Source organism: Megalobrama amblycephala, linkage group LG18, assembly GCF_018812025.1.
Source record: "Megalobrama amblycephala isolate DHTTF-2021 linkage group LG18, ASM1881202v1, whole genome shotgun sequence".
In the NCBI taxonomy this organism is placed as follows: Eukaryota; Metazoa; Chordata; class Actinopteri; order Cypriniformes; family Xenocyprididae; genus Megalobrama; species Megalobrama amblycephala.
In genome coordinates this window covers 26680730-26693691 of record NC_063061.1, presented here as the reverse complement: position 1 = coordinate 26693691, position 12962 = coordinate 26680730, and the positions used below count along the sequence as shown (strand labels likewise).

Sequence of the window (12962 nt, the reverse complement as noted above, 5' to 3'; positions counted from 1 at the left end):
CTAGAGGGCACTGGCACATTGAACTTCCCAAAGAAAATAACTAGTGGAAAGTTTATTAACCATAGTTATGTAGGAATTGAGATTTAAATATACTAATATTCATAATATTAATAACAGAATTGTATTGTTAATTTGTCGGTCTTGTGTAAAAAAGACAGCAAACAGAAGTATTTCTATGTAGGGTTAATGACCACGCAAATACTAGGCAGTGAGTTTAATAATAATATTTTATGTGAAAATCAAGAGAAGACATTTGCATTAAACAGAAACAACGCTACGAGGGTGAAGGGGGTGCTGAGGCAGTAATGTTCAGTTGCCCCAGTTTTTCTGTTAAAGATACTTCTGCGTCTTCTGTGCTTTCCGTTAGAGGCTCCAAATACTGCTTCCCAGCAATCCTTTTCCCAGTGAACGGGTCCACCACCTGTCCAACTTTATACACAATATCTGCGAGTTCATGTTTGACATGTTTGGATCTTTTCTCCGGCAAGGCCTTCAACAAAACAACATCCCCAACAGTGCACTGCTCCAAACCATCATGGGCAAAGTAGGTCTTCCTTTTGTTGTAATACTTGTAAAGAAACAAGTGAATACATCAGGACCGTTTTGGCTACAAACCAAATGTGACTATTTAAAAATAATGCGTCATTATTTTACTTAGACAGACATACTGCTGCGGTTTTATTTGTCATAGATAATATACACACACACGTATATTTCATAGCAAAATATCAACCTTCTTACCTTGAGCAGGTATGGATCAAGCACAAGTCTGGTAACTCGAACCTTTGCCGTCTTCTCCATCTTGGTTCCGATCACTTGACCAATGATCCATTTCGCATGGACTGAAGCTTGGCGCCCGGACATGCCGTACAAGGTTTGCAGTCCCCTGAAATGTAGTAAATGTTTACGTTAAACGTAACGTTACTTGCAGTCAAAGAATCAGCTGCTAGCTCTAAGCTAACCGGTTTGCACAAATCTGTTTTACTGAGGCAGAGTCTCTATAACAGGCCGTTCTGTGTGTATGTAAAATAAAGGTGTATAAAATACACTTACCGGATTCACTTTAAAGGTAAATGTTAAGGTAAAGGTCAAAAACTCATGAAAACATTCCGCATGCGTCTGAATGTCAAGACTCGTGGCTCATGTTGATGACGTAATATGGAGCGACCTAGGCAAGGTTTAAAGTGGACTATTTTTCTTTCACATAAAGCCATTAAAACTTTGTCTATAATATGTGAGTCCTTTAATATATTTACATAATTATTAGCCTAAGCCCTGGCAGTATGTTTTTCTATGTTTATATGTATTATATTGTAGTTCTGACTGTACATTGATTTGGTTGAAGTTTAATTTAATTTTTTTTTTTTTTTTTTTTTTTTTTTAAGCAGTCTTTGAAGTGTCAAATATTGTAAGCATACAAATGAAACGTATGATTTTTATTATTATTTTAAGAAACTGGAAAATGAAATAACATGAAAATTATAGTTAAATATTATTTATAATAGGCTATGTAAATATAGTATATATAATGCAGTATACATAACAATGACAATAATAATCATAATCATCATCATTATATTTTTGACAGTTTTTTCCCAAACACTCATTTCTCTAATGAATCCTTTTCTGTTTATTACAGATAAAGTATTTGTCAAATGTTGTAAGTAAGCAATGTATCATGACTTATTCACTATACAGCAAAAGCCTCAAGTATCTTATTGCTTTTATAAAACAGTTACCACACAATACCAATATTGAAGCCAGAAATATGTATCAATGCAACTTTCATGAAGTAAACTTTTTCTAAAAGCCTTCCTTCTGCTGGAAAAAAATAGTCCCTGACCATGAACAGCAACAGAAGTTACATTTTCATGCCATTAGATGACGGCAAAGACTGTCTTTATGAGTGTGTCAGTCAATAACGAAGACTTTTATATTGAAAAAACTGAATTGTTGTGAACATGGAACAAGACGCAACTGACAAATGCTTTGACTAGCACTGTTGGTCAAGGGAAAACCCCTTAAAGGCCCACTGAAGTGCCTTGGAACGCGCAGCTTTATTCACTGTTGTTGACGTAATTTCCAATGAAACCAGTAGACAGGGCAGGATATATCTAGAAGCCCCTCCCCTTTTTTAAAAATAGCCAATAGCGTTTTGCCTAGATCACAGCTCGGCCAGAGCCGTTGAGCTCGTAAAACCCAATTTTCCTCATACTCTCTATCCGTTTCTCCTCCATTTTGCTATAAATTACAGCATTGTTTGTACAAACCCGATTCCAAAAAAAAGCTGGGACACTGTACAAATTGTGAATAAAAAAGGAATGCAATAATTTACAAATCTCATGAACTTATATTTTATTCACAATAGATTATAGATAACATATCAAATGTTGAAAGTGAGACATTTTGAAATGTCACACCAAATATCGGCTCATTTTGGATTTCATGAGAGCTACACATTCCAAAAAAGTTGGGACAGGAAGCAATAAGAGGCCGGAAAAGTTAAATGTACATATAAGGAACAGCTGGAGGACCAATTTGCAACTTATTAGGTCAATTGGCAACATGATTGGGTATAAAAAGAGCCTCTTAGAGTGGCAGTGTCTCTCAGAAGTCAAGATGGGCAGAGGATCACCAATTCCCCCAATGCTGTGGTGAAAAATAGTGGAGCAATATCAGAAAGTTGTTTCTCAGAGAAAAATTGCAAAGAGTTTGAAGTTATCATCATCTACAGTGCATAATATCATCCAAAGATTCAGAGAATCTGGAACAATCTCTGTGCGTAAGGGTCAAGGCCGGAAAACCATACTGGATGCCCGTGATCTTCGGGCCCTTAGACGGCACTGCATCACATACAGGAATGCTACTATGGAAATCACAACATGGGCTAAGGAATACTTCCAGAAAACATTGTCGGTGAACACAATCCACCGTGCCATTCGCCGTTGCCGGCTAAAACTCTATATGTCATAAAAGAAGCCATATCTAAACATGATCCAGAAGCGCAGGTGTTTTCTCTGGGCCAAGGCTCATTTAAAATCGACTGTGGCAAAGTGGAAAACTGTTCTGTGCTCAGACGAATCAAACTTTGAAGTTCTTTTTGGAAAACTGGGGCGCCATGTCATCCGGTCTAAAGAGGACAAGGACAACCCAAGTTGTTATGAGCGCTCAGTTCAGAAGCCTGCACCTCTGATGGTATGAGGTTGCATGAGTGCATGTGGCATGGGCAGCTTACACATCTGGAAAGGCACCATCAATGCTGAAAGGTATATCCAAGTTCTAGAACAACATATGCTCCCATCCAGAAGTCGTCTCAGGGAAGACCTTGCATTTTCCAGCATGACAATGCCAGACCACATACTGCATCAATTACAACATCATGGCTGTGTAGAAGAAGGATCCGGGTACTGAAATGGCCAGCCTGCAGTCCAGATCTTTCACCCATAGAAAACATTTGGCGCATCATAAAGAGGAAGATGCGACAAAGAAGACCTAAGACAGTTGAGCAACTAGAAGCCTGTATTAGACAAGAAGGGGACAACATTCCTATTCCTAAACTTGAGCAACTTGTCTCCTCAGTCCCCAGATGTTTGCAGACTCTTATAAAAATAAGAGGGGATGCCACACAGTGGTAAACATGGCCTTGTCCCAACTTTTTTGAGATGTGTTGATGCCATGAAATTTAAAATCAACTTATTTTTCCCTTAAAATTATACATTTTCTCAGTTTAAACATTTGATATGTCATCTATGTTGTATTCTGAATAAAATATTGAAAATTGAAACTTCCACATCATTGCATTCTGTTTTTATTCACAATTTGTACAGTGTCCCAACTTTTTTGGAATCGGGTTTGTAGAATTCAAATGTGTCCGAACGTTTTGTGGTCTTTGCCAACTCGCGCATATGATCCAACTCTGTGCTCTCGTGTCTCTAGACCAGAGCAGACTGTGCTCGCGCTGCAGCGGTTCACGTGACACTAATGCGAAAACGGACTCCATTCACGTCAATGGAAATCATATTTACATTGTCTGAATCGTTCCCTATTCTCTAAATAGTGCCATATGTGCCATTCACAATGTAGAAACTAGTAAATGTGTGAACAAATGACTGATTTGAGCCGCAGCTTCAGCATCTGTTTATAGTGTATGAGGGGGCGGGACTTCAGATTCTAGAGAGCATTTGATTGGACAGAAGATTTGTGAGAGGCTGAAGTCTGAGGTGATGTCATGAAAATTCGTGATCCATTTTAGCGGAAGTGAGAGACTGTAAGTTTTGAATACTTGAATCTCCTAAATGTGAATATTGTCATTGTTTTGGAAGTCACCAACATATTCATGCTAAAAGCTAAAAAACTTAAATTTTTATTTCAGGGGGACTTTAAATGTTAAAAGGACAAGATGATACATAGGACATTTAAACAGATTTTTTATTATGAACATAGGACTGACCTGAATGCTAAATCTGAATGCAGGTAATAAACCCGCTCACTCAATCTTTTTCTCACAACACTCTTCTAAATAATACAGTAAACTTCAATGATCAATATCAATTGAGAACATTATGTTGCTAAGAGTGGTTGCTAAGGGTGTTGTGTAGTGATACACAGAACCATTGGGTGATGCGGTCATAGCCGTGTTTTATCGTGAATAAAACACTATTGACCAATCAGAATCAAGGACAGGAACTAACCATTTTATAAACATTTTTTAATTTGAAATAATTAGAACATTTAATAATAGCCTATAGAATTCAAGCGCAATGTTACATAATAAACAAATGCATCATGTAAAACATTTATTTTATAGTTTGAATATATTTAAGAATGTACAAAAATACAATTATTTTAATATATTATTATATCTAATAATAATATACCGTATAACAAAACTTTATTATTATTACACAAAATACAATACAAAGCAATGACATTTTTTATGCTCACACCTTACATCATGCTGATTTGTGTATAATAGTAACGTCACCGTTTACAAACTAAAGACTGCATTTGTAAACTCCCCCATAAAGTTCGCCTTGGACACAGCCAAGTTTATTGCAGCTCAGTGCTCAGTGTATAGTGATCCAACTCCCATTTGAACTATTTGGCCTGTTGTTCCAACTGGCATTGTGTCAAGACTCAGAGAAAAGGCATTTATAAAAGAAGAAAGATGTGTCTAAAATAAGGGAACAGATCATGGCATACACTAATGTGTTCGACAGTGTAAGAAAAAGAAATCGGCTTGTCCCTGGGTGGGAACTGGATGAGGGCCAGTGTAGTCGAATCTGGTATTAATCAGAACCACACAGAAAACATGGCTTGTTTCTATGCGATTCCCATTTAAGGCAGTGCAATGGGAGTTTTAGTGGACAGCTTGCACACCATCCGTCTGCAATGCACTTGCACGTTCAGGAACATGTAATATATCAATCAGTATACTGAGTGACCAGTCTGTTCCATTTCAGACATTATAGATTTAAACAAATGTACTCTGCAGACATGACACATTTATTTAATGTCAAGCAGATGAAAGCTCATAGTATGCCTGTGAGTGGTATCAGTGCCAAGCCTACAACAATGATTTCCAAAAAGCCATGAAGCATTCTGTAAATACAGCGTCACTTTGTCATCAGCAATCTTTAACGTCTCTCCATCATTTCTGCTCTGCTTCAGTCACTGCTCATCTGTGTAGCCTTTACTCTTGTTCAGTGTTCTTCTAACAGCAATAGTGAGGCTGATTGGAGAGCAGCAGCAGATAAGAAGGCAGCAATGGACAAGAGGAAGGGAGAGGTCAGAATCACAGGAAACAACCCGCACTGTTAACATATATGCTAGTGTGAAAGAGGCGATGACTCACATGGCCCAGTTTATTTTCTCTGGAGATTCAAATGTGACTTATGAATATTTTTTCCCTGAAGAAATGAAAAGCAAATTTAAACACACTTGAGTAATGAACGAGATCGCTGTCTCTGTATTCCTGTTTTGCACTCTGTTTGTTTAATGTTATTGGATGAGGTTGGCGTCAGAGCGGTTACATGGAACATGGTTGAGAGAAAAAGACAGCAGTTCATTATATTTGTGCTCATTAAGGACCACACAACTTTATGAATTACTGTTGTGTTTTTCATGGAAGTGTGAGTTTTTGGTAATTGGGTCAATCAAAATGGACAATTCTTATTTTTTTTATGGAATATTGCAATATATAATATAAATAATTTATCCGTGCACATATTTTTATTTTAGTTTATTTATTTATTAGTCTTTATGATGCAGACATATGTTGAAGTGTTTGTTTTTCCAGTAAGTTTGGTTTTAGTTAGTTACTTGCAGTGTTGGGGAAAGTTACTTTTAAAAGTAACGCATTACAATATTGGATTTCTCCCTAAAAAAGTATCTAATTGTATTTCTTAGTTACTTTTTATGGAAAGTAATGTGTTACGTTACTTTTGCATTACTTTTTCTCATCTGGGCTGAGCTTGCTTGTTTGTTTTTTAATAACAAAAAAGTTCTTCTATTTTTGGCAAAGTAAAGGCCCTTTCACACCATAAGTGAAATAAATAAGCCTCAGGCTGAAGGAAATGCAAATTCAGGCCTGTACAGTAAAGGGCGCAAGTCAGACAAGAAAGTTCAGCACTCTTCAACAATAAAAACAAAAAATTTTACACAAATGTGATGTTTATCTAAAGTCATTTTCACAAAGTCATTTTCGGAGATGCTCTGTCCATCAAAATTATTTGATGTGTCCATCATTCAGAAATTTTCAGACTTTAATGACTATGTGTGAAGGGTCTATAAGACTCTCAAAATATCAGATAATTTGACCTCCCTTATGAAAATGAACAAAATGAATGAAATGAAGTTTTTAATACAAAAAAAAACAAAAAAAAAACCTGGCTATTGTAGTTAAACCATTGTAACCACAAATTAACAATGGTTTCGCTACACTAACGTCTCGGGTTACTGGCGTAACCTATGTTCTCTGAATAGGGAACAAAATGCTGCGTAGCTATGACGCAATGGGGAACACCCTCTGGGTGTGCTGATTGGCTGAAGAATCACGCCAATTTATTGGCTGATGGCACGGGCACCGCCCCGACACTCTTACGTCACCATCCTACACTGACGAACACGCCATCTGCTCCTCAGATTTCTCTGCCGAAAAAGGCCACTTGTCGGCAGCGCGAGGTGCTTGGCAGCGGACGCAGCATCTCGTTCCCTATTCAGAGAACATAAGTTATGCCAGTAACCCGAGACGTTCTCTTTCATAGGTTCACTTGATGCTGCGTAGCTATGACGCAATGGGAACGATATACCAAACACACCAAGCTAAAGCGCTGCCGTATCTGGCTCGATGAAAAACCAGATAGCAACCATGACCGGTTTAAACAGAGAGAACCTGGGAACTCGAAGCCATATCTAGATCCAAACTATAAAATTTAACAAACATGTGCAGGGAGTAGGGATGGGCATTTTTCCAAAATATTGTATTTGAATATTTGGGCCCGTAAAAAAACAAAAACGAATATTCGAATATTCGTTTATTCGTTTATTTAAATGAGGTTAAACGATTATTGTTTATTTATTTATTTTTTATTCATGAAGGTTTCATTTCTAAACAAGCTTACGATTAGGTAATATACACAACAAGCTATACATAAGCTTACATTTCTTTTAGTTCAAAGCATTAGACAATACATGCAAACAAAACAATATAAAGAACAAAAGCATTTAAACTCAAGTAGCGCGAACGGGAAAAACGCTAATAAAGCAGACAGCGCCAGTTATTATACAAAACGTACATAATATATTGGAGTTAGCATATGGTTATCGTGTTCATATTGTTTCACATGTTCATGTTTAGAAAAACAATATCCACATGCTCGGGTAAGAAAACGAGCTGCGTTGACGAAACAAAGATAATGATAATATATATAACTGTATGTTAAGCTAAGTTTCTAACAGTAGCACTTTGTGTTTTCTCTTTGTAAATATGTCTCCCTTGACGAAACATAAAGGAAGCATCATGTCTCAAAATCATTTTGCCATCAAATAAGTTATCTTCCCGGCTCACTTGGGGTACAGCTGCACTTACCTGTCTTGAATGCAGTGATGGACAGCTGTCTTTCCTCATTCGACTGGTGTTTTGATTTCATGTGCTTTCTCATTATGGTGGTGATATTTTGATTACTCGGTTTCATTAATTCATTTGATAAAAAGTAATTACATTTTGTAAGATCGTTTTCATCCAAGTAATTCCAAACTTCGCGAGGCAGACGACAACCTTATTTGATGATCAAATAAAATGAACTTGTTAAACACACTCCACAGCGCCTCCAGGTGCATTTAGTTATAACTGCGAGTTTTAGTGCTTAGGATTTATCATGGATTTACTGCATTTATGTCCAGCAAAGCAACATAGTAAAAATCAAATAGTATTTTTCGAATGTTAATTACAGGTCGAATATTCGACTATTTGTGCACACCAGGAGGACTCCTCTAAAAAGAGCTTGAGAGGAAGCCATACTTCTGGTGGAATGTGCCCGAATGCTGAGAGGTGAAGACAGACCACGCACCTCATATGCCATTGAAATAGCCTCTGTAACCCAGTGAGACATTCTCTGATTTGATGCAGCAAGCCCACGGCAGCCAGCACCAAAACATACCAAAAGCTGCTTCGTTCTTCTTCAACCGCTAGAGTGATCTACATAAGACTTCAGAGCTCGGACAGGGCAGAGCAAGTGAAGTTTTTCATCCTCATCAGAGGCAAAAGGAGGAGGATGGATTGAGTGAAGGGTGATAACTTGAGAGCGAAATGGTGTAGACAAGACCTCAGGCACATATCCTGGCCTGGGTCTTAAGGTTACCTTAACTAGACCAGGGGTGAAGTCCATAAATGCCTTTCTAACAGAGAGAGCTTGCAATGCTTTAAAGAAATTAGAGTCAGAATCCGCTCTGGAGCTGACTCTGAGTAGTAGCAGCTGCCCCCGCAGCAAATTTTTCTTGCAGGAACTCCAGCACTGAACCCACAGGGCAGTTGACTGGATCCAGTTGACATGAACACCAAGACTCAAAAACCCTCCACTTGAAGGAATGCAACCTTCTTGTGGAAAAAGCTCTCGCTCTCGCGATGGTCTCCTGGACATCGGCAGGAAGACTAGAGATTAAAGCTGGCGGCCTTTGATGGGCCATACCCACAGCGTCCAAATCTCGGGACAAGGATGCCATATCTTGCCCTGAAGCTGAGACAGCAGGTCTTGTCTGATCGGGATCTCCCATGGAAGGTAGTCCAGAAGAAGAATCAGCTCCGAGAACCATGTCTGGGACGGCCAGAATGGGGCTACAAGTAGGAGATGGACCCTGCTCTCCCTCACCCTGCACAGAACAGCCGGGATCAGCTTGACAGGCAGGAATGCATAGAGTTTCAGTCTTGGCCATGAGTGAGTGAATGCATCTATGCCCAGAGGTGCTGGGGGGCTCAGGGAGAACCAAAGCGGGAATTGAGATGACTTCTGTGACACAAAGAGGTCCACCTCCGCTCTGCCAAACACTTCCCAAATCCAGGCTACTGTTTGAGAGTTTACCATCCATTCCCCCAATCGGAGTTTCTGCCTTGACAGAAAATCTGCCATGAGGTTCAGGGTCCCGGGTACATGAACCGCTCTCAGGGAGAGGAGTTTGTCTTGAGCCCAAAGGAGGAGATGATGCGCATACCTGTCCAGGGTGCGTGATTGCGAGCCCCCTTGGCGATTTATGTGAGATACCACAACCATGTTGTCCATCCTGACAATGATGTGGTGTCCCCTGAGAAAGGGGAGAAAGTGCAGCAGGGCCAGGGATACAGCCCTGAGCTCCAAGCTGTTTATGTGCCAAGAGAGGAACTCTCCCGTCCACACTCCACGTGCTGGCCTGCCCTCAAAGTCCGTGCCCTAGCCGGTCAGAGAGGCGTCCATTGTGATCATTTGCTGACTGAAAACAGCACCCATGTTGACTCCTTTTTGAAGAAAGAGTGGGTCCTGCCATATCGAAAGGGCGCAGAAACAAAAGTGCGACACTTTCAGCAGGTGAAAGGCCGGTCCTGTCGATCAGACCCCTAAGAGCTTCATCCACCAAAGAAACGGTCTCATGTGAAGCAATCCTAGGGGCAGCACAGGGTATGCTGCGGCCATGAGGCCCAGGAGCCTGCGACAGGTGCTTACAGAGACATGATGGCCTAGCCTGAAGCGGGCCAAACATGTAACAAGACTGGAAATCCAGGCAGGAGCCAGGCGGGCCTGCATCTGAACGGAAACACGGTGAACCCCTAAGAACACAGCCTGTTGAGATGGGGCGAGAACACTCTTTTCATTGTTCAGTCTGAGGTCGAGAGACCGGATGTGGTGAAGGACGACATCTCTGTGGCGAGTCACTAATTCCCTGGAGTGGGCTAAAATGAGCCAATCTTCCAGGTAACTGAGTATACGGATGCCCTGGAGCCTCAATGGGGCCAGAGCAGCATCCTTACTTTTCGTGAATATCCTGGGTGCTAAGGCCAGGCCAAAGGGAAGAACCTCGACAGAACTGGAGTGTGTAACTGAACGGCACTGTTTTTAGAATCCAAGGCGATACCCCTGGCAGACGCCTCCATTCGTGGAAGAAATGTGATAGAGGAAGCAGTGTGTCACAATGTAGAGGACATACCTGCATTAGAGTGTCGAACTGGTCCAAGCATGGTTGACCATGAAGGAGAACGCCCAGTGTCCTGGCGCGGGACGAGAGGCCCTAGAGCCTCTGTGACTGATATGGGGTCTGCTGGCTCCTGGAGAAAACTGCACGTGTCTCCGATTACGCGAGCAGCAGGCGACACACAAATCGGCCGTGAGGGGAGAAAGCTTAGGGCGTCTCCTATCTCCCGTGACGAAAAGGGGTGAGGCTGATCGAACGCTGCACACCGAAACGCGCTGGGCGGTGGATACGACAGAGCAGGATGAGGAGAGCGAATGAGAGGTGGGCAGAAACGTTTGCACGGTCTGACCCAACCTCGGAAGGCAGGGGAAGCTCTTCCCTTTCTGACGTGAGGGTCAGGAGCAACTAAAGGAGATGGACCAGAGGGCTTGCTGGGCCGCTTCAGCTCAAGATGCCTATGGGATCACTGGTGGGGCAATGGGTCACCACAGGCTCCTCAAACCGTAGTCGGTAGGGGATGAACTGGGTCACTTCTCCTACTGGCGGACTCCTTCTTATGCGAGGAGCACTCTCTGGGTAGAGAAGAGGAGGGGATAGAAGAGTCCCTAACTCTCCTGGGCATAAACTGCGACCCAAAATTTGTCAACTACTGTGTTGACCGCCTCCCTGAACAAACCAGACAACCAGACTTAGAGATAGGGGCATCCATGAAAAACACCTTCTCCTTATCACAGATTTCCGTAAGATTGAGCCATAGGTGGCACTCTGCAGCCGCCAAGCCCACCATGGAGCGCCCTATAGCATGCGCAGTATGTTTGGCGGTTCTTAAGGCCAAATCTGTGGCTCTGCGGAGCTCCTTGACCACTTCCGGCATCAGACCATCACCCTTGTCCATTTCTTTCAAAACATCCGCCTGGTAAGCTTGGAGAATGGCCATTGTATGAAGGGCCATGCCTGCGGCTGCCATGTAAGACTTTCCAATAAGGGCGGAAGTAGTCCTGCATGGTTTAGATGGAAGGAGGGGGCGGGACTTCCAAGAAGGAGTCGAAGATGGAGAGAGGTGTGTAGCCAGCATGTCTTCAATCACTGGAATGGCAGTATAGCCCTGCTCCACAGAACCAACAAGGTTGGTGAAATAAGTGGCTGCCTCATTAAGTCAAGCGGGCGGAAAACGGCTGCTTCCAGGATCTGGAAATCTCACTATGCAGATCACTGAAAAAGGGCAGCTTTCTCCGTCCTGGCCTAGAATTGGGGCTGCTCAAAAACCTCTCATCTAGTTTAGATGACTGAGATTTGCGGGGCTTGTCAGGCCAATCAATAACGAGCATCTCTGTAGCGCGCAAAAGTACATCGATAAGCTCTGAGTAGGCTGCGGAAGGCCGCGCTTTCTGGCTGCCAGGCGGGAGAGCGTCAGCTGACGCAGGCCCGAAATCCTCAGAGTCGGACGTTGCGGTGTAAATAACATCATATAGCCTGAAGGAAATCGTCTCACGTGCCTTCGGGCTAAGGTACAGATAATCATGCGAGAATTCGACCGGCAAAACCCCGCGTGTGTGCTCAGTAGAGGGAGGGAGAGAAAGGGCGAGGCCTGTCTGCTCGCTCTCCATGTCCTTGAGCTCTACATCTGAACCCCAGTTCTTGGATTCATGTGAGGCCTTGGCAGCTTCGGGAGCGCAATGGAGAAAAAGGGATGACTCCTTCTCAAAAACTGCGAGTCTAGAACGGAGAGTTTTGAGAAGGAGATTTTCACAGAATTTACAAACAGAAGCGCTATGAACAGCCTCACGCGTGTGCGAAAAATCCAAACATTTAACACACTTACTGTGTGGGTTGCCGCTTGCAATGAAGCGAGTACACGGCGGTATACAAACAAAGACATTAGCTAACACAACATTAAAAAGTTACCATAGTTTAATAGTTTAATATTGAGTTAATACATATAAAAACATAAACCAACACATTCTCACCTGTGAAAGGTTATCCCATTTCTTTAGGAATTTAAATCCTTGCGGTTTTTACAACCAGAGTCTTTGCAATATTGTAGGATCTTGGAAAACTCATTGATTTTTATTGTGAGGGATGAAACACTGACCATTCCAGGATGGCAGATATACATATATATATCTATGGTCCTGAGCTGCACGCTTAGGACTGCACATGCGCATTGACTGAACCAACTTTTAAAGGTTAATTCATCAAAAAATAAAAATTCTGTCATCAATTACTCACCTTCATGTGTTCCAAACCCGTAAGACTTTTGTTCATGTTCAGAACACAAAAAAAGATCTTAAAATAAAGTAAAT

General features: G+C 41.6%; 1 protein-coding gene across 1 annotated transcript; it reads right to left on the bottom strand.

The window, feature by feature from the left end:
• Positions 1–209: 209 nt before the first annotated feature.
• On the bottom strand, positions 210–1209 carry mrps17 (mitochondrial ribosomal protein S17). The gene is made up of 3 exons (XM_048167359.1): positions 1054–1209; positions 742–886; positions 210–568 (listed from the first exon to the last, which is right to left on the bottom strand). Exons 2-3 carry the CDS (start codon positions 862–864, stop codon positions 275–277), a joined length of 417 nt encoding a protein of 138 aa, XP_048023316.1. The 5' UTR covers positions 865–886; positions 1054–1209; the 3' UTR covers positions 210–274.
• Between the last annotated feature and the right edge of the window lie 11753 nt (positions 1210–12962).

What these genes read in the sequence shown, in the direction of transcription:
- mrps17 (XM_048167359.1), bottom strand. Translation starts at nt 864, where the DNA reads ATGTCCGGGCGCCAAGCTTCAGTCCATGCGAAATGGATCATTGGTCAA. An exon ending in TTGATCCATACCTGCTCAAG is followed by an intron (nt 569 to 741) that starts GTAAGAAGGTTG and finishes TTTCTTTACAAG; the next exon opens with TATTACAACAAAAGGAAGAC.